This window comes from Pecten maximus, chromosome 18 (genome assembly GCF_902652985.1).
Source record: "Pecten maximus chromosome 18, xPecMax1.1, whole genome shotgun sequence".
NCBI lineage: Eukaryota > Metazoa > Mollusca > Bivalvia > Pectinida > Pectinidae > Pecten > Pecten maximus.
The window spans coordinates 23,258,156-23,278,438 of NC_047032.1; the positions used below are offsets into that span (position 1 = coordinate 23,258,156).

Consider the following 20,283-nt stretch of genomic DNA (forward strand, 5'->3'; position numbering starts at 1 on the left):
TGATGGCGAATTCTTTATTTAGTCCACATTGTTCAATGCAACAACATTTCAGAATCATTTTACCAATGAAGGACTGCAATCGTTAATAAAACCACATATTGCCTCCCATATATAATTATTAACAGGTAAACAAATGCTCTTAAATATATATTCAGTTTTCTTTCTTCTCAATCACATGACGTCTGTTGATTTTACTCAGGAAGTTGTTAAAGGCAAGTGTCGATTAATGTATAGAATATCCGGTAATGAATAATAATGCATATATAATTGCTATCTCGTTATCATTCTGTTTTTAAGTGTCGATCAATCAATACACGTCAAATAATCTGCTATATTAATAGATCGCACGTCAGTTATTCTTATGGATAGAGACACCAGCTCGGATTAAACATTTCCTTTTAAAAATTATCGAACATTAAAATCAGCACTTAATTCTGGGGAAATGCACCGCTCTATTTTAATGTTTGTTGGTGCACCTCTCGTTCTATATGTTAATAGCTATTCATGGCCATTTTGATCTCCATGACTTTGACTTCCTTGTGGCATCAAGGATCACTGTTGAGTCCTCGGGGAAACTGTATAATATTGTTTGATATTAATCATTTGTTTTTAGTAACTTTTAAGACTGGTCACCTAGTCCTGTCTCTAGAAAATTACAATTATATATTAAATTGAGCTTTGTCTTTTAATACAATCTTTATTTGATGGTAAACGGGAAATAATGACTCATCGCACGGTTATCATAAATAGGTGTGCTATTTAGACCTGATTGTGCCTTGTCCCATTATTTCATCGTTTACATGTATATGTTAATTAGTCTCTGCATATCTGGTGTGTGTATCGTCATGTATGCACAGTCAGGACCATCACAGGAAATGTCACATCTAGGCTGAACAAGTCATATCTCTCTTACAATAACATTATATGCTTGTTCCAGGTAATGTGGATAAATAACAAAATTCACAAAGTCACTGATACGATTTCCAAGTCACATCTGTGTAACAGTACAATTATTAGGTCCAGATGATGTGACGAGGGACAGCTATAATCACGAAACTTACTATATTTACTGACCCAATAGCATAATGGTATATATAAGCGAATTCGCGAATCCACTGATTAGTTTTGCAGGTCACATGCGTGTTGCAGTACCGTTATCGGTTTTTATGAGGAATATAATGAGCGAATTATGATAGTAAATAATTTAAAACGAGACGTGCAGGTTCCGGAAAATCCCAGGACTTAAGTATCTACCACCTGCAATCGCAATCTCAATCTCAATACATTAGCTTTACTCATCCGATCTATAGTTTGATAGTTAGAGACAAATGAATTAAACTTCGTCATACAGCTGTGGTGAACTTCCGGTATTCATTTGTGATTCTAAAGTGTTGATACATTGAACACGTCATTGGAAACTCAAAATATAATAATGAATATCTGCTTAAGATAGATACAGTGTACAAAAGTCTTTTGCATACGACCAAATAATCATGTCAAAGATATCTTTGAAAAATAGATTGATATTGTGTTTATCATTCCCCTAGTCGTCCTTACTGTGATATCATTAGGCGCTAATACGAGAAGCTAATATAATAAAATCCTGACCAAGTCACTAATGCGAATGGCAAAAAAATCATACAGTAAAGAAATTATTCTTTAGAAAAAAACTATAACACGGACTATGCTCCTATAATTCTCATTGGCATATATGTTGATGACTAGGACTGATATCGTGCCTTTGATACCTCTCGTCATTGTTCCTACTGTGTTATCTTAATGCTTGTACATTTTGTAAATATGTATCATTTTAATATTATCAATTATATCAGACAACATCGGAAGTCACTAGTCTGTAAGCACTCAACATCCGTCCCATTCGGAACACACGACGTTCGTTGTTTCCGTCGTTATGTGTATGGTGTTGTTATGGAAATGCATGTAGTATTCAGCATACCTATTGCTAAGTTGTCTTTAGTGTATTTATGGAGATGTTTCCATTTGACAAGACAAAATACAACCAGAATCAAAGTTTAGCTGACAAATAAGGAGGAAGATGGTAGATGCTATGCGTTGGCACGTGCTTGTGTGCGTGCGCCTGTTTCTTTGCATAACACTTTACTACGAAATATATCATGCATGAAATACTGGACATATTGTGTTCATATTCACGCTTCAACATCATGCCATCAAGGTGTAGTGTGATGTCCCTCGGTCGGTCAAAGATAAACAGAAAAAGGTCTATATACCCACGTGCACTTGTCTACTTTTTAAAGTGGTAAGATGTATATGTGAGACCCCTTAATGATTAGTGATTAGTAATGGATTCTAGGCGAAGCGTTTTAGTGACAATGCTAGAACCTTCATTAGACATTTGTTTTTGTTTGATGAATGTGACAAAGTTGTGCTAGAATCTTCATCAGGCATTTGTTTTTGTTTGACTAATGTGACAGAGTTTAGTCACCGAAACGTCACGCATGAAATCCTTAGTATATTGTGGTGTTAGCAAACGTATATTCACATGTTCATTCAAATACATCTAATTCAATTTTATTCCGAAAGTGTTACAACTTTATACTTGATATCATCAAATAACAGAATAATAGCAGTTCACACGTTAAAATTATCACAGTACAACACAATGATAATAATCCAATTTAAACATTCTATGTTTCAAAAAATACCTCCTTGCATTTGATAGAATCAGCTAGGCAGAGACGTAATATCATTACCATATATACATTCTTAATGAAGATTCGATAGCAAGTCCTTCCTGTATTTAGTTGCTAATGTTAAAAACTATTTCCAATTTTCAACTTTGAGTACCTGGATTAATTCAAACGTACTAGGATTATTAAAGTTTAAAAAGGCTTAATAAAATCGATAAGAATGTCCGTATAGCACTAAAACTTGATAGTAAATGCCATTCATATTTTATATGATTCTCAAATTCAACTTCTCTGCGGTTCGTTGTATAGCAGAAATATAGTGTAAAAGTGTTATGGTCACATGTATAGAATTATGCTAGGGCATGAGGTAATGAATATTTATAAGGCTGTGTCAAGTAATTTAAAATTAAACACGTGCATTTTGCCGTGCCAGGTATGACACAGGTCACATGGTGTACAGGTCTAGGACAGGTAACTATGGGGTTGGACAGCAAACCTTTTATAACCATGTTATATCGAAGATCTTATTATTTATTATATATTTCATCAGTTGTAGGCATAAAGAGTTGATCATAATAACAGACCATACCTACAAGATTATATTATTCTGTTCTGAGCCATAAAGTTTTATCTCTGGGTTTAAACTCTAGGTTGGTTTTTATACATTAAAGAATGTGTCACCGAGTCATGTATTTCATTGTGAAACTCGAATCTTTATTTGAAAAGAAAAATGAGTGGAATTGAAAAAAATAATGAATGTCTACTCTACGAAGATAAAAATGATGCATACTAAAGTGCGTGTTATTCTGAAAAATTGGGATTAAAGTTTGGAATTATCCAGGCGATATGTTAAACAATTGACAGGCTATCGTCCCCCACAGTTTTGCAAATAAATTTTCTGACGCTAGCTTATCTCCCACTAAACTGAAATCTCAATTTTATTAATAAATTTGATATCTTGGAAGCAGGGGCCAACACTGTTCACCAGTTCCAGTCCCTAATCCATGTACAGGATGCGCAGGAATTACGGATTATGCAAATGAACTGTTCCACGGTTTACGATATCAATTTCTCTTGCTACATGGACCCCGAGGATAATTTGTTTCTATGTGATGTGTATCCGGTCATGTTCTCTACCATTGTTAATGGAGCCCTCTTTCTCAAACTTCCGGTTTGTCTGTTTACAAGTGTATACTGCGACTCATTTGCAATGTACACAGCTACATACATTTGTCAATAAAATGTTTCTGGTTGTTTGATGTGTTTCAGTTATTTTTATATATGTATGACAGTTGTCTTCTTTTTCCTGTAGAAAACATTTAATTGTTTTTGCTGAGATGTCTTTCGTTTATTTAGTGTTTTGGAATTAATCATTTCTAAAAGAATAAACTCCGAAATTGTTTACCGTTGGGAACGTTATTTTGTCTACAATCTTTTCAACGAATGTCTTAAGCTCCGCCGTTCTAGAAGGTCGCTGATCGTTTGATTTTCTAGTTTCGACGCCACAAGAATGAGGGAAATTCCCTTGTTACTGCATTGTGGTACGAATCAGGAAAATGGAATAAGCAAAATGACACGATAACACTTATTAACATTATAAAATAAAGGTTGAAAAATACGTGGATTTGATTGACAGTTGAATGTTTGGTTTTTGATTGACAGCTGTATATATGGTTTTTGATTGACAGCTGTATATATGGTTTTTGATTGTCAGCTGTATGTTTGGTGTTTGATTGGTTGTAATAATTATCCTTCCATTTTTCAGGTCTTGGAAGCCGAATAGTTGACCTTGTTCTGAAAGTCATCTTGTGCCTACTTTATGTCGTTAGAGTTGAGTTAGATGACCATCTGGAGTATCAGTGGTATGTCCGTAATTGTCTAAGTATATTCAATACAAAACGTTCTTATCATAATGAACAAGTCTTTTACTCTTCTCGTTCATAGTTTTTGGGACACATGTCAACACAGGATATATGTATTAATCCTTCGTATGTCGTAAGGTTCTGTTGTCAGTACTTTGGCTCTCAGTTTGTTTGAGAACACGACATTTAATTTAGATTCATATGAGGGCTATTGCCAATAAGAAGCAGATGCTCATTTCTCCTTTATGGAAGGTAGTGTACGGTATTCTTGCTTGACATGTGCGAAAAACCTCATAAAGTTTCGTGATACAGCCAAATTAATTTGCCGTGATTATGGAAATCTGAAAAAAAAATATATTTCTTCATATTTTTTACCAAGATTTATTAGTAGTTTGATCAATAAACACTTAATGTTTTTTAGCTATGGATACAGCTGCTCAGAAAGAAATCTCACACTTCCTGTCGACAATGACAAGATGGTGTATTCATCGAACGCGATCAACTGGTAAGTCTTTTAGACAGATTTTGTGTATTAAACAAATCTACAGTAGAATCGTGAACAAAAGGAAATAAGTGGGTTAGGAAATTGGTCTAATGAAGGCTTATTGAAAACCCGAGGTGTGTGGTCCGATCCCTTCCAGCGTTTCTCAGGAAGCTGAATTCGCATATTGAGATTGTGTCATCGGCCAAGTCATTGGTGTCGTGTAGGCTGTGCAGTATAAACTTAGCAAAGAATTAAACATGAGCAATATCATTATATTTTAAACAATTGTATGCATTAGAATTTTGATATGTTCTCGGTTGATCAACATTTTACCCTACATAGATAGTTACTGCATATCTAGACTTTTTCATCGTCAATTATATTTTGACGATATCTCCTGGTTAATAAGAACGAATTGATAATGACAGCAAACAATTATGACGCATGCACAATGCATCCATGATATATGTAGGAGGGATTTACACTTGCTTGAGAGGGAGCGCCTATCATCCTATATTTGTCCCCTATACAGTACCTTGTTTTTATATGGACAGGTATGTGTTGATCTGGGTTCGACGTTCACTAGTCTTATGGATAATCCAAGTTCTTCTCTCCTTCATGACATTTTTGAAGGGATTATTGGATATATACATTGGATCAAAGGTAAGGACAGACATTCTATATTTAAATTTCGCGAATAATTTGTTTCGCAAATTAACCTCTTCAGATATGTACGCGAATTAATGATTTCTGAACGCTGATCTAGAAATGACTTTTGATTCGCGAATGATGAGCTATTCCAGCCATGGACCCAAGATTCCTATATCTATAACCGATAGCTTTGTCGCTATCAGTAAGGTGTAGTTTTCGTACAAATGATTGGGAAGGATTTGAATTCATGATTCCTCTCCTGGCGTATTAACTCGAGAATAAATCCCATGCGAAATATAAGTAATTGACAATAAAGTGGCTACCTTATTTTAGCATGGAATATGATTCACTCAATTATATTAATTTATTGTCATTTTTTCTTGTTTGAAGGATTTCACTTGTGCAAATAATCAATAGTTCAGAAGAATAATGTCTTTAATTTTTCTTACCCTGATAAGCATACAATGACATTGTTTATACTCATGATAAAATCTTAGTGTAATAACATGGTTCCTGCCGTCAGGAACTTATGCGTCACGAACTTATGCTTATACTACACAAGAGCAGACGGTTTATTATGGAGCAGATGTTTCTAATGGAATGCAAGAAGACAGCATATTGTCATAATTACATGCTATGATATGTGCTAGAGCCTTAAATTTTAGACAGCTCCACAGGTAAAGTGGGCATATGTTTTGATATGTGTGTCTGTATTTCAATATTATGTTGTATTTTAAAGACAGATGTTCTTAATTAAAACATTATTGTTTCACTAAGCAGACAAAAATACGTTTTCGTTTCATTTTATTATTTTCAGGGCACCTGTTTGCAGAAACTAACTCATGATGGGTTTATACTGGATCTCATATGTGCAGTACCTTTCCTTGTTACAGTAAGTCCATCGTTAGGAAGAATTATGCTGTTCATATCAATTGCTTTAGCTCTGCAGTGTTTTAAATAAAAAAATGTATCGTGTTTTATAAGTTGGTACGATGGTTTAGTAACTGAACCAGAACGCGTCCTTAATGCATATAATAAGTTTTAGGTCGTTCAGCTCGTCTTGTATACGTCAGCATTTGGTTAAAACCAAAGTGATATTTCTAACTTTCTGGAACAGCTCTAGATACAATCGAATACAAAGCTGTTAAATACATTGTATACATGGTAATGAGTTTTATGGGAAATTTGAAATATGTCTTGTGATATGTGATCAATGAATTGGTATTCTACCTTTTGCCGATAGGTTGCGTACCCACCACTGCTTAGCAACATCTTTATTCCTTGTTTTCTCAACTGTTGGCTTGTCCGGAGATCCCTTCAGAAACTCCTGGTATGTACCTAATTGTATTACATAGCCGACCAATGAGCTAATTTTATTGTTCGCCAATTTGATAAAGGCTTAACAAAACTGAAACATTTTTATAACCCACCAATTACTGTACAGAGTACATATTTTAGCATTCCATTCTGGCATGACACGCGATAATTCGCATGATAATTTTTATCTCAACTCGCTAGGTATCTCTTTACAAATGATAGGGAATATGATCTTAATAAGCATGCTTTTATCTCTCAATATGGTCACCAGTTAATGCTGTCAATAATGAACATGGGCATCTTTAGCGTATATTAATGAAAGTCTAAGATATATAGGTTAATATGTTTATAATCACAAGAAAGCAGAAGGCTATACATGTCAATACAATTGAACTCTTCAGCAATCAGTTTAACTGTCGCTGTCGGTTTGTATACATCAAGTTAATATTTAACACCATAATGATTCACTTAGTACTTTACTGAATATCAAATGTTGTCTTAACACAAGTGCAGGAATTTTCTGTACCACACCGAAAGTTAGCTTGTCGACTTAACCTGTCGAAATTACCTTCACCTATCCTGAATCTTTAATATGTCTAGAAACCAGAATGATTTGTGAATATTTGCAGAATGAAAGTTATGTCTAGGTAAATGTCGCTGGAATCATTTCAGAACATCCTTTCATTTCAAGGTAAATGTTAATGAAATCATTTCAGAATGACCTCCACTTAACGAGACAAAGATTCCAGACAATATCAGTAACTCTGTCACAACAACTCTTGGTACTTCTTGTCACGCTTTGGTGCCTCATATTCACCACGTAAGTACATACATTGGTAGGTAATTGACTAAGACATCCTCATATTCACCACGTAAGTACATACATTGGTAGGTATATTACAGTTTAGACATCCTCATGTTCACCACGTAAGTACATACATTGGTAGGTAATTGACTCTTTAGACATCCTCACATTCACCACGTAAGTACATATATTGGTAGGTAATTGACTCTTTAGACATCCTCATATTCACCACGTAAGTAAAGCCATTGGTAGGTAATTTACTGTTTAGACATCCTCATGTTCACCATGTACGTAGATACATTGGTGATTAATTGACAGTTTAGACATCCTCACATTCACCACGTACGTAGATACATTGGTAGGTAATTGACTTTTTAGACATCCTCATATTCACCACATACGTAGATATATTGGTAGGTAATTGACTGTTTAGACATCCTCATATTCACCACGTACGTAGATACATTGGTGATTAATTGACTTTTTAGACATCCTCATATTCACCACGTACGTAGATATATTGGTAGGTAATTGACTGTTTAGACATCCTCACTTTCACCATGTACGTAGATATATTGGTGATTAATTGACTTTTTAGACATCCTCACTTTCACCATGTACGTAGATACATTGGTGATTAATTGACAGTTTAGACATCCTCATATTCACCATGTACGTAGATACATTGTTGATTATTACTTGACTATTCAGACATCCTCATATTCACCACGTACGTAGATACATTGGTGATTTATTTACTGTTTAGACATCCTCACATTCACCATGTACGTAGATATATTGGTAATTAATTGACTAAAAAGACATCCTCATATTTTACACATAAGTAGATACATTGTTGATTATTACTTGACTATTCAGACATCCTCATATTCACCACGTGAGTAGATACAATGGTGATAATTTGACTATTCAAACATATCTTAAGCTTTGGAAATTCAAAGGTTTGTTTCTTAATTAGGGCAGATGCACTTTTCTTTTTGATAAATAACAGGTAGTATGAACAAAAATACAATACAAAAATAGATACTTGTCGATTAAAAATGCATACCATTAAACACGTATTATCGATATCACCGCAACAACACTCCCTGTTGTACATCATTTATAATGGTTTTAAGATATTATGGAATAGGAAGGGGTGCAACTCTAAATAAAAGTTTTATAGAATATGTCTTTGACAATAAAGTAATATAAAATTAAAGGCTGGTTTGTTCTATTTCTAAAACCATCCTATAATTTCGATTTCAACATATTGTATTACAAAACAAAAACAAAAGGAAAAGATATTAAAAGCATTTTTAATTTATTAGATTTCTAGCTTCAATAATGTACTCTGAATTATTTTCATTACATATATATTAATGTAATAATGGGTAATATTTTCGGAAACAGCTGATTTTCATTATTCAACTGTAGATTTAGGTCTCTGTATACACAACCATGAAGTGATTTACAACATTCTTTGTTTTCGTTGCTAAAAGGATATGTGGGATACAACATATACAGAGAGGAAGCAATGGCCACCAGTTGTCCATGTTCGAGGCCATGTACTTTGTAATCGTGACATTCAGCACAGTTGGGTATGGTGATATTTCCCCAGATACCTGGCTCGGTCAGCTGTTCATGACCTTCATGATATGTTTGGCCTTCGCCTTCATACCCAGACAGGTAAGTAACATTTTGTTAACCCCGACACGTGACAGACATGAGGTTGTCTGTGACAGGTGAGAGTCATGATGTTGTCCGTGATAAGTGTGTAACATTGTTGTCCGTGACATGTAAGTAGCGTTGTGTTGTCCCTGGCATGTGAGCAACATAATGTTGTCCCTGATATGTAGGAAACATGATGTTGTCTCTGACTGGTGAGAAACATTATTCGGTCATCTTACCCGAAGAGCCGTTCGTAAACATTTTCACATTATTAACTTCTTCTCATAAACCACTGAACCAGTTTTAATTAAACTTTCCAGAAAATTTTAGTTCCCAAAGGACAGGCAAATGTGTGAATGATATGGTTCCAACCCACAAATTTTAAGCCCCATTTATGGTAGAATGGTAGACTCATGACCCTGATGTCTCAAGTTTCCAAGGTAAACTCTAGTATAGTTTATGTACGGAAATCACATTTTTAAGCATTATCAGTCTAATGTCCATTGCCACAATTTAATCTTTGTTAGATTAATCAATGTCGGACTGCAGTTTGATTGTTTGAACGTATTACCCCTGACTGACACCAGGGGTTTTTGGGGACTAATAAGGTCAAATTGATTAAAGTTTTTAAAAAATCTTCTCAAGACCGAATTATAGTAGTGTTAAATACTCTTCATAGAGTGAAGGGACTTGTGAATGTCATCTGATTGGTCAAAATCATTATTTGATTTTGATAAAGATTGGTATGTAGGTGTATCATGGAGACCAAGATATTACTTTTTTATATTTCAACAAAATGACCGTAATTTCCCGTGCTTTGATTAGTTGGGAGGAGATTAAATTTAGTATAATTTTAGAGAATGGCTGGCATTCCCTAGCTTCTAATTGGTTGGAATTTAAATATTGTCCGATTTCTGTAAAATTTGGTACTTAGGTGTATCAAATGTCAAAGATCCCTTCTGTGTCGTAGGTTTCATAATCAAACAAATTGACCAACATTTCCTGTCATCTGATTAGTTGAAATATAAATGTCATTGGATTGGGATGAAATGGTATAGAGGTGAAAAATTGATTGGTCAACATTGAAATATTGTCCATTTCTTATCATATTTGTTATCTAGGTGTATCGTGGTCTACAATCACTTCCGTAATTTGGATGTAATATTTTAGCATAATGGATAACATTTTCTGGTCTCTGAAATTTGAATCTTGTTCAAATTTGGTGCCTACAATATTATGTAGTGAAATTACAAACAGTAATGCAAGTCAGATGAGAGTAACTCCCTTGGGCCTCTTGTTTTTGTCCGCGACCGGTTTGTTGGATTATTTTGTCTGCGAATTGTATGCAAATTTATGTTGTCCCTGTATAAATATGCATTGATTGGAGAAAATTAAAAATACAATAAGATTCTATTATACAACATTTGAAATATAAATTCAGATATTGTAATACACATGCAACGCAACTGACCACAGCATTATACTTTGTAATTCAAATGGTTTATTCCAAGATACGTTTTTCCTGAAAGAGTTTATTCCTTATTTTTTTAACAGACTTGCCTTGAAGACTGACGTTTACATAAGTAAACAGATACAGTTGAATTGTTATACATCATCGATACATATGAATATGTGTACCTTTGTTATCGTTAGGTTGAAGGCATAACGTCTACGTTAAAAGAAAGGAAGAAAATTGGTGGAGAATACAGTCAGCGACACTCAGCAGGACACAGACATGTGGTTGTCTGCGCAACCAATCTTACAGCTGAAAGCATTATGGATTTTCTTATCGAATTTTATGCCCACCCAAAACTTGAGGTAATATTTGTGTGATGCACTCTTAAAATGAATAAAAAACACATTTTAATAACACATTTATATGTATGAATAATACGACTGGCTCGTCCGTGGCGGTCACGATAGTGAAGCTAGGAAAAGAAATTTCAACCTATCAAATCAAATATGTACAGGACTGTGCAGTAAGGGAGCTTATGATTATCTGTCGTCACATTATTTTTCAAGTTGCGATTTCAAAACATGTATTTTTAACGTCAGGATGCCTTTGGCACCTGCCGTTATAGTCGTGGTGGGAAAATGTTGTTAGTGACACTTTTGTTTCCGGCTAACAATTCCTCTTTTCTGTCATACAAATTATATACATCCGCAGCCTAATATAGTTCCTATTTTGATAGCAATTATTGACACGATTTAACTGATGTAAACCGTGTTTACTGCAATTATTAAAAATGAAATATGAATGTTTGGTGTTCTAGACTATTTTAGAGTATAAATATAAACATTTTCCTCGTCAGTATATGCAATTTTCTGTCTCGATCCTGCCTTGAAAACGAAAGTAAAAAAATCAGTTTGATCGTCGTGGAAATTTACATGCATTCACAGAGAAACTATTCACATGTCTTAGACTCATATGTTCATCCTGAGTTCATATGCAGGGACATTTCATACAAGCCTTAAACCAACCCTATTTACTAGTCAAATGCACCCGAGCATTCCACAAGATAACTTCAGCTTTCACGTGACTCATCACTAATCGGCCAAAATGGCGGTTATGTCTAATGTAACTAAACCGACCGTTCGCAGTTTCATATTTATTTGTATGTCGCTAGAATACGCAGGAAATATCACCAGAAATTGAAGGCAAGTTGTAACAAACTACATTGCCGTTTTTTGTGAGGATATTTTTAAATAAGGTTATTATTTGTTTATTTGAAAAGAATCTAATTATTATGATCCGTGACTGATGTACTGGCGTCGATGTCCAAACTAGATATGTCTCGTCGGACAACGCGACCGCAATTTTCTATCGGAGTTAAATATGTTACTAGGAGTCATAAAATAGATATTTGCTTGGCCTAATTAACATCTTATAGTATAAATAAAATTCAAAAAAAAACTTTGGCTTTGTACATCTTGGATTTTATCTTTGGTTCTACAAAATGTTCTGTTAATAGACCGATTTGTCATTCAGTTGCTTTTTTCAAAGTTTACAAGCAGCTTTACTGATTCAGGAGTATATCAATAATCTTCCACAAGCATTAAAGAAATAGGGAAAGAACTATACCCAGCTATTGGAAAGTTGTCAGCAGATAAATATGTTATACATGTTTTCCTGAATATATATAGAATAGGAATAACCAGGTTAAGACATTTCATCTGATACAAATGTAACTGTCTGACTATAAAATCCAATTTTAAACCTATTATATGACCTCAGACCCTGACGTTTCTCAGGGCCTTTGGCCTTTTGATTAATATGTTTAATTTTTACGTGTTGAACTACTGCATATGACAGTAATACAGCACTTCAAAATACATTTACACTTCATCAAGGTCCGCCTGTCGACGTCAAAGGTGAAGTCGCTGATACATTCACTCTTGTTGATTAATGGTCGTAGGTTCGTTAAAGAAGTTATGTAACGGAAGACGGTGCATTTCTTATATTGCTTGATCATTTTAATAGTTTCGAAATAGCATAATTGTGGTGTGTGAGTCATAAGAAGCGTCACTTACAAAGAATATTGTCGACAGCTATGATATCAACAATTGTTGTCTAACAATGTGATGAATTAAAATGTTAACATTGATATCATTTACTAATATTTCAATTTCTCAGTGCACTCAATGAAACTGTCTATGAATTTGACCAGATTAACATCAATGGACGAGTATGAACAACATTATTGTGCACAAGACGGCAACTTCTGCCAGACCTTGTAGGCCTAACTATTACGTACATTAGGCCTAGGCCTTATATGTGTGTGCCCAAGAGTGATACCTGATTTTGTATATATTAAAAATTAGCTCATAATTCTTTAAATATGCCCATTATCTTCACTTTAACAGTCGGATTTTATCCCGACCCTGGTAATGGTCCGAATGCTTTGCAGTTCATTAAATTTGTATCAAAAACAACTCAATTCATCACCCCATAAAACTGTCCAAATCAACATTCAGTCCTTAAATGAAAACTATCCATAGACCCATCCCAACATTTCAAATGAAATATTAAATAATAAGGAAAACCTATAAAAAAAATGATATCGTCAGTCATTAGTGTTAATATGTCATTGAACATTTGAAATAAGATGCCTTTTTTGTAAAGGAAGTATCTTAACGAATTACGACTTTAATTTTTAAAGATGGTTTGGTTTAGTATTGTTTAACGTTCTATCAACAGCTAAAGTCATTTAGGGACGGCCTTCCCCTTTGTGCGCAAGGCGTCCATGTAGTGTTTTGTTTGTGTCCCCTTGTGATAGTGCCCAACTCTGCCAACTTCATAGTGCTTCCACTCCAATACATACTGCCGAACACCCCCAGAAGTACGCCTAAACCTGTCACATTATCTTATTATTATGCGAACCAGTCGTCCCACTCATAAAAATGTTGAACCCTAAGCAGGAGGGGCAAATACCGTTTTTATAGACTCTGGTATTTTTCGTTCAGGGAACAGAACGCAAAGCCTTCCTCGAAGGGGTGAACGCTTAACTAAAGGCCAAAAGTGAGGCATTGTCAAAGGAGACACTTGAAAGAACAAATGCTAGAGAGAAGAGTAAAGATAATATCCCAAATTTAGTCGCCTCTTTTGATCATGAGGGCAAAGCAGGTCTAATTCTTACGCCCCACCTGCAGGACAGAAGTTTAAACAAAGGAATCATTATAATTAAGTTAAATGAAGATGTATTGTTTATTGAATATTGATGAAAATAGGTACCCACCTTGCACTTTTCCTTGAAGTTATTTTGAAAGCATTTGCTGTCTCTGATCACTGACAATTTATTGTTAATGTCTTTCAATATCTGAGTGGCAAGTACTTTATATATGTTCATAATAATCAAATAACTGCTGTTATTGTTTGATGTGTGTAGGAATATGTGTGTGCGACGTTTGAATCTAATTGTAATTACGATTTACGGAAGAGTTATCTCGCTTTGACTGTTGTATTTCATAACTTTCATTTCAAAATATAATGTTTATATAGACTTTGCCTGTTATTCAATCCTATTGACTTTAATCATCGTTGTCAGTTAAATCTATTGAAGTGACACTGACAACTTCATTGATTTCACACCATCAAGATTATACATGTAGTCCGAAATGATGATCATGTAGTATTGTTATGTATTTGAAAATGATATATATAATACATGTACTATAATGATACAGTTAGAAAACAATATTCGGTGCGATCATGCTTTGACATACACCTGTAGGTAGGGTTTTTTCAAGACGAATCCAGAACATCAACTAAATTATCGTGAGTCTCAATAGTAAGAAAAACGATGGGTACTGAAAATGTGAGCGAGTCCCAACAGGCCTTCATGTCTCAAATATCCCCGTTCCAAAATTGTGTTGCTAAGAATATGTATTTAGAGAATGCTTTTATGGAAAAAAAAATATTATGCGGTACAAGTATGTATGTATATTTCAGGATCACATCGTGGTGTTACTGAGCTCCGAGGAAAGAGATACCAGTCTCCAGATGATATTAAAGGATCCGAAATGGGCCCATCGTGTTATATACATGAGGGGTTCGGCTTTAAAGGACATTGACCTGAAGCGATGCAGGTAAGTTGTATCTAATGTAGATACATATATATATATATTGTTTTGATCTTGATATGGTAGATATCTTGATACCATGGTGGGTGTCGTCGATGAAGCCAATTCCGTTTACCCTTTACATCTGATCTGACTGTCCCTTTCAGTGGTCTCCATACCAATCTAGACTTTGTATTATGCTCTCGTTTTACCGATTTGGAGTTTGTAATATGATTTCGTTTGTATGTCGGTATTGTCTGTTGTTTTTGTATTCATACTGGTGTATTTTACATTATTTCTCTGTGACTTTTCCACCCAACATATATGCTAGCACGTTTTCTTCGTATATAGATTGTATACTGCGTTTCCTATTTTCTAGTAACAATGCATAATTATGATTTTTAACATAGAGACAATGTTTTATTTGTCTAGTTCAATGCTATATATACAACTTAAGGCGAGACATATTTCTGATTTGTGATTTTTAACATAGAGACAATGTTTCAGATGTCTAGTTCAATGCTATATATACAGATTAAGGCGAGACATATTTCTGATTTGTGATTTTAGGATACACGAGGCTGATGGTTGTTTTATCCTTACACCGACGGCTTGTAACGACAGGGATGAAGCGGTGAGTTATTGCAGACATACTAGTCGTTACATAATCAACCAGCAGCAAGACAAATTATACCCAATCCTACTACCTTGCCGATTGTGGTTTGGTACATTTCTCATTCAACATCGGTTACAAATTATCGTGACCTTCTTTCAATGTAACAGGGGTCATTTGGGTTATATAAGATAGTGTCAACATTTACTCAAAAGCCATTGTTCAAAAAAGAGACTATTGGATGTGTTAAGATGAAAGATCTTGAAGTAGTCTTATCGGTAGCAGGGCTTAAAAGTGATTATCAAAACATAAGTGTTATACTATTTGATAGGAACGAATTATCGAAAACACCTTAATCCTTTCAACAAAGTCTTCGCTTTGCACAGTTCCAGCTTTTAGCATCATACGTCCTGAAACACGTTCCATTGGGATATTGGTTTAATCAAGATACATAAAAGAAAGAACTGTATCTCCCAATATTTCAATAAAACAATGATATATTATTATTTATGTAGTAGATTCCGGATAATTGTCGGGTGACAGCGAATAACTTCATTGTTTGGATATCGGTTTTGTTTCATTTTAGGATCAACACACCATTTTGCGATCGTGGGCTGTTAAAGATTTTGCACCAAAATGTAGACAATACATTCAACTATTCAAAACGGAGAATAAGATCCATGTCAAATTTGCTGGTGTGTATACATTAATACTTTAGTGATATCTATTTCATAACGTCATTTGTTTTCAGCAAGAAACATAAACTCAAAGAAGACGAAATTTGTAAGATGATATAAGATGATAAAAGCAGAAGGCAACGCTCTGGATAATAATACTGATATTCGGTTTTAAGTGCAGAAATATCTAAATGCACGATTGAGTCTTTCTGTACAACAGCCTTATTGTAAAGTGCGTACAGGTTTGTTAGAAGTGGGTGATGGTGGCATTGAAGCATCCTACATCATGGACCGAATAGATAAGCTGAATTATTCTAGATCAGGAGTGTTTGGTTTCTTAAATCATACATCATTATTTAATAACTCCTCACTGCTAATATAGGACAGCAGCATTGACTATTTAGCGCCAAGAGGTCGACACGCTTAGACTTTATCTGAAATTGTATTCGTCATGACAAGAAGAGGATTCAGATTAAGAAATAACTTCATAATTAAATGTTCCTGAAATTATTATTGACGTAGTGGATGCGGTGTATGAATAAAAGAACAGTGAATGTTGTGTATGAATAAAAAGGCAGTGAATGTTGGGTATGAATAAAAGGGCAGTGAATGTTGGGTATGAATAAAAGGGCAGTGAATGTTGGATATGAATAAAAGGGCAGTGAATGTTGTGTATGAATAAAAGGCAGTGAATGTTGGATATAAATAAAGGGGCAGTGAATGTTGGATATAAATAAAAGGGCAGTGAATGCTGTGTATGAATAAAAGGGCAGTGAATGTTAGGTATGAATAAAGGGGCAGTGAATGTTGTGTATGAATAAAAGGGCAGTGAATGTTGGGTATGAATAAAAGGGCAGTGAATGTTGGATATAAATAAAGGGGCCGTGAATGTTGGGTATGAATAAAAGGGAAGTGAATGTTGGGTATGAATAAAAGGGCAGTGAATGTTGTGTATGAATAAAAGGGCAGTGAATCGAATTTTGTGTATGAATAAAAAAAAAAAAAAAATTTAAATACACTTTGAAACATTGCAATATAAAATAGCAATATGGACTTATATTCATATTCAATATGAGTATTGTTACTTATTTGGTGAATTACATATTGGCCTGGTGATATATAAGTAGATATGATCCACTTTGATAGACATGTAATTTTTACTAAAGTTGAATATATTCTGTACAGACGAGAGTCGCCTAAATCGTGAGTAAAATGGTGTGCTTCCCAATCTTTATTTAAGCAATTGGTATTTTTTAGATTATATCCGAATATCGAAAGAAATGTAGTCCACTCTTGGCAAGATAATAATCAAAATCGTCCGCGGTGTAAATATGACATTTACTGTAAAATGTTAAATATAGCTAAATGTAAATAGTATAAAATTATCACTATATATTATGATTCATCTATTTATATTCCTCTCGAACAATGTAACTTTTTTTCTTGGCATATACGTATATAAGTTATTTACGTTCTTGGTATCTATCCCATATTTTTAATTTCCCTGTATTTATACAATATACCATTGTAAGCCTCATATTTGTATACATCAAATTTGACTATTTTCCATGTTTGATCGTGATGCTTGAGGTATTTACGTTTGGTTTGAATGTATTTGGTGTTTTTTTTGCTACCCACCAGTAGTTAAAACTTAATGCATTATCTAAAATTGAACAGGGGTTGCAATAGCATGTGATATCAAGCATGTGGCCTTCCCTTGTTTCTAAGGCTATTGCGATACAAAAGTCGACATACCAAAATGTCTCAAAAAATTGTGGTAGTGAAGAAACTAAACCAAAAGAATAGGTCTTTTTATATTAAGTATAGTTAATAAAATCGTATTCTATTTTTGTCAGTTCTGTCTTTGATATGCGACCTTTTTTTATTACAATATATTCTTTTCCTATAAAATCTTACAGAACTCTATTTGAACCCACCCCATTGCTGTATTGTATTTGACTTTATGACTACATAAAGCTATACTGCTATTTAGTCGCTGAGTATTCCTGGTGTACATGTTTCCTTAAAGATGCCAGAAATCATACCGTTCTTTTAAAAAGACGTCAATTAACTTTAAATTGCGTAACAAAATACAAAGACTTAACATGTGAAAAGATTTTGATGTTTACTTTTAATAAATTTCGACACTTTGATAATTGTAAAATTAGGATATCCGTTGATTTTTAAAATATTTCATTTTGCGCCATTTGAACCTTTATTCCATATACTTACTGATACGCCCGTGTATGGGAAACGTAATGTAAAAGAATTTGTAAGTAACTTCACTGTGTCAGGCCAAGGAAGAGTGATTTCCCTGTATGCATTTTCGATATCTGACAAATAACAATGTAAAACGTTTTATCAGTGGATTTTTTCAGTTAGTCATAAATCAATAAGTTCTTGACAGGTTCATGTCCGCATTAGAATGATTAGAATTATCGCCTGTCGTCAAAGTTTAATGTTTACTGTTTTTAATCGTGTTACATGCTAAACGTATGCAAATTATAGAGAATAACAGTTTTGTTTTGGGACTGGGTTTGTGATGTAGGGTTTTATCTATTCCTTTTTTTAAATAGATGAAATATATTTTAGCATTTCTTTCATTTTTTTCCATTAATTCTAAGTTCTGAGGAAATAATACATATTGAGGCATGGATGAATTTTTATCGATTCAATATAAATAGACATGGAATATATTCGAGTATGAATTCCGATTCGCATCAATTTCATGTTCTACAGAAATTGTATTTATTGGGGCATTGATTTCACTTTTTATCATTTCCAGGTTTTATAGAAATGAAATATATTCGGACATATATTACAATATTCATCACTTCAAGACAAAACTGTTATATATTTGGGTATGGATTTCATTGACGATTTTATATTTCAGAACATGTGGTTTGTGAGGACGAATTTAAGTATGCTCTGTTGGCCAATAACTGTCTGTATCCTGGAATGTCCACACTGGTTACGCTGTTGCTTCATACATCTACGGGGGAGTAAGTGAGCTGCTTGATTCAGTTAACATTCTACTCATGTAAATCGCTCCTTGCGTTTCTGAATTTGAACAAAGTACGAGGGCTGATTGATATGTTGTGACCCACATATTGAAGGATTTGAATTTTGCCGGATATATAGTATTATTTTTCATCATAATCCCCTTCAGTATCTATACACTTTTGTCAATGGTGTTTAAGGGCTTCAGTGCCACTTTTATAGAACTCTTTTTCTTGACTGTTCAGAAAGTCATCCACTGCATGTATGACGTCATCATCGGACTGAAAGTTGGTGCCTGAAATAGCTGTATTCAATTTTGGAAATAGATGTCTGTTGGAGCGAGATCAGGTGAATAAGGCGGATGTTCAATTAATTTAAAGCTACAATCGTGAATGGCAACCATGACAATGACAGACTTGTGTACAGGAGCATTGTCCTGATGGATTAACACCTTAAGTGAGCTTTCCGCGGCGCTTAATTTTAATATTTCCCCGTAAGTAAAGCATAATATGTGCCATTGATTGTTTGTCCCCTTTGGAGATAATCTAGCAGCAGAATGCCATCTGCATCCTTGAAAACCTTCCCCAGCTGAGGGAACAGTCTTTGCTTTCTTTGGCGGGGAGAGCTAGGGTGCTTCCATTGTTTCGATTGTTGTCAGAAGTCTTGGTACCCGTCGGGCCGAAATCTTTCTCATTGCAACATTCTCTGTCAGAAAGGAATGTACTTTTTCCTGTGAAATGCCAACGCTACAAGCTATATGTTTTTTGACTCGTCTGTCAGTGATAACAATATCATGAACGTTATTGACCATTTCTGGGGTTGCAACATTGACAGCCCTTCCTGGACGGGGGTCATCATCAAGGCTCTGTCGGTCGCGCTTAAATTCCGTCACATTTCTATGTGCTACAATATCACACTCCTTAGGTGTTGCACCTTTTTAATGCAAATATTAGATCACTGCTCTTGCATCGATTT

The 20,283-nt window shown here is 34.4% G+C and overlaps 1 protein-coding gene across 5 annotated transcripts in view; it reads left to right on the forward strand.

The window, feature by feature from the left end:
• Positions 1 to 20,283, forward strand: part of LOC117316530 (potassium channel subfamily T member 2-like) — a 70,779-nt gene that overhangs the window by 35,182 nt on the left and 15,314 nt on the right. For all 5 annotated transcript variants that reach the window (XR_004529871.1, XM_033871161.1, XM_033871163.1 and 2 more), the window contains exons 5-16: positions 4,435 to 4,531; positions 4,953 to 5,036; positions 5,570 to 5,678; positions 6,484 to 6,558; positions 6,910 to 6,996; positions 7,700 to 7,803; positions 9,291 to 9,477; positions 11,113 to 11,277; positions 14,909 to 15,045; positions 15,589 to 15,652; positions 16,218 to 16,326; positions 19,202 to 19,310. Coding sequence is in view for 4 of the 5 variants with exons in the window: in XM_033871161.1 (XP_033727052.1) it covers positions 4,435 to 4,531; positions 4,953 to 5,036; positions 5,570 to 5,678; positions 6,484 to 6,558; positions 6,910 to 6,996; positions 7,700 to 7,803; positions 9,291 to 9,477; positions 11,113 to 11,277; positions 14,909 to 15,045; positions 15,589 to 15,652; positions 16,218 to 16,326; positions 19,202 to 19,310 (1,327 nt within the window). In the remaining variant the exon portion in view is untranslated. The remainder of the gene's footprint in view (positions 1 to 4,434; positions 4,532 to 4,952; positions 5,037 to 5,569; positions 5,679 to 6,483; positions 6,559 to 6,909; positions 6,997 to 7,699; positions 7,804 to 9,290; positions 9,478 to 11,112; positions 11,278 to 14,908; positions 15,046 to 15,588; positions 15,653 to 16,217; positions 16,327 to 19,201; positions 19,311 to 20,283) is intronic.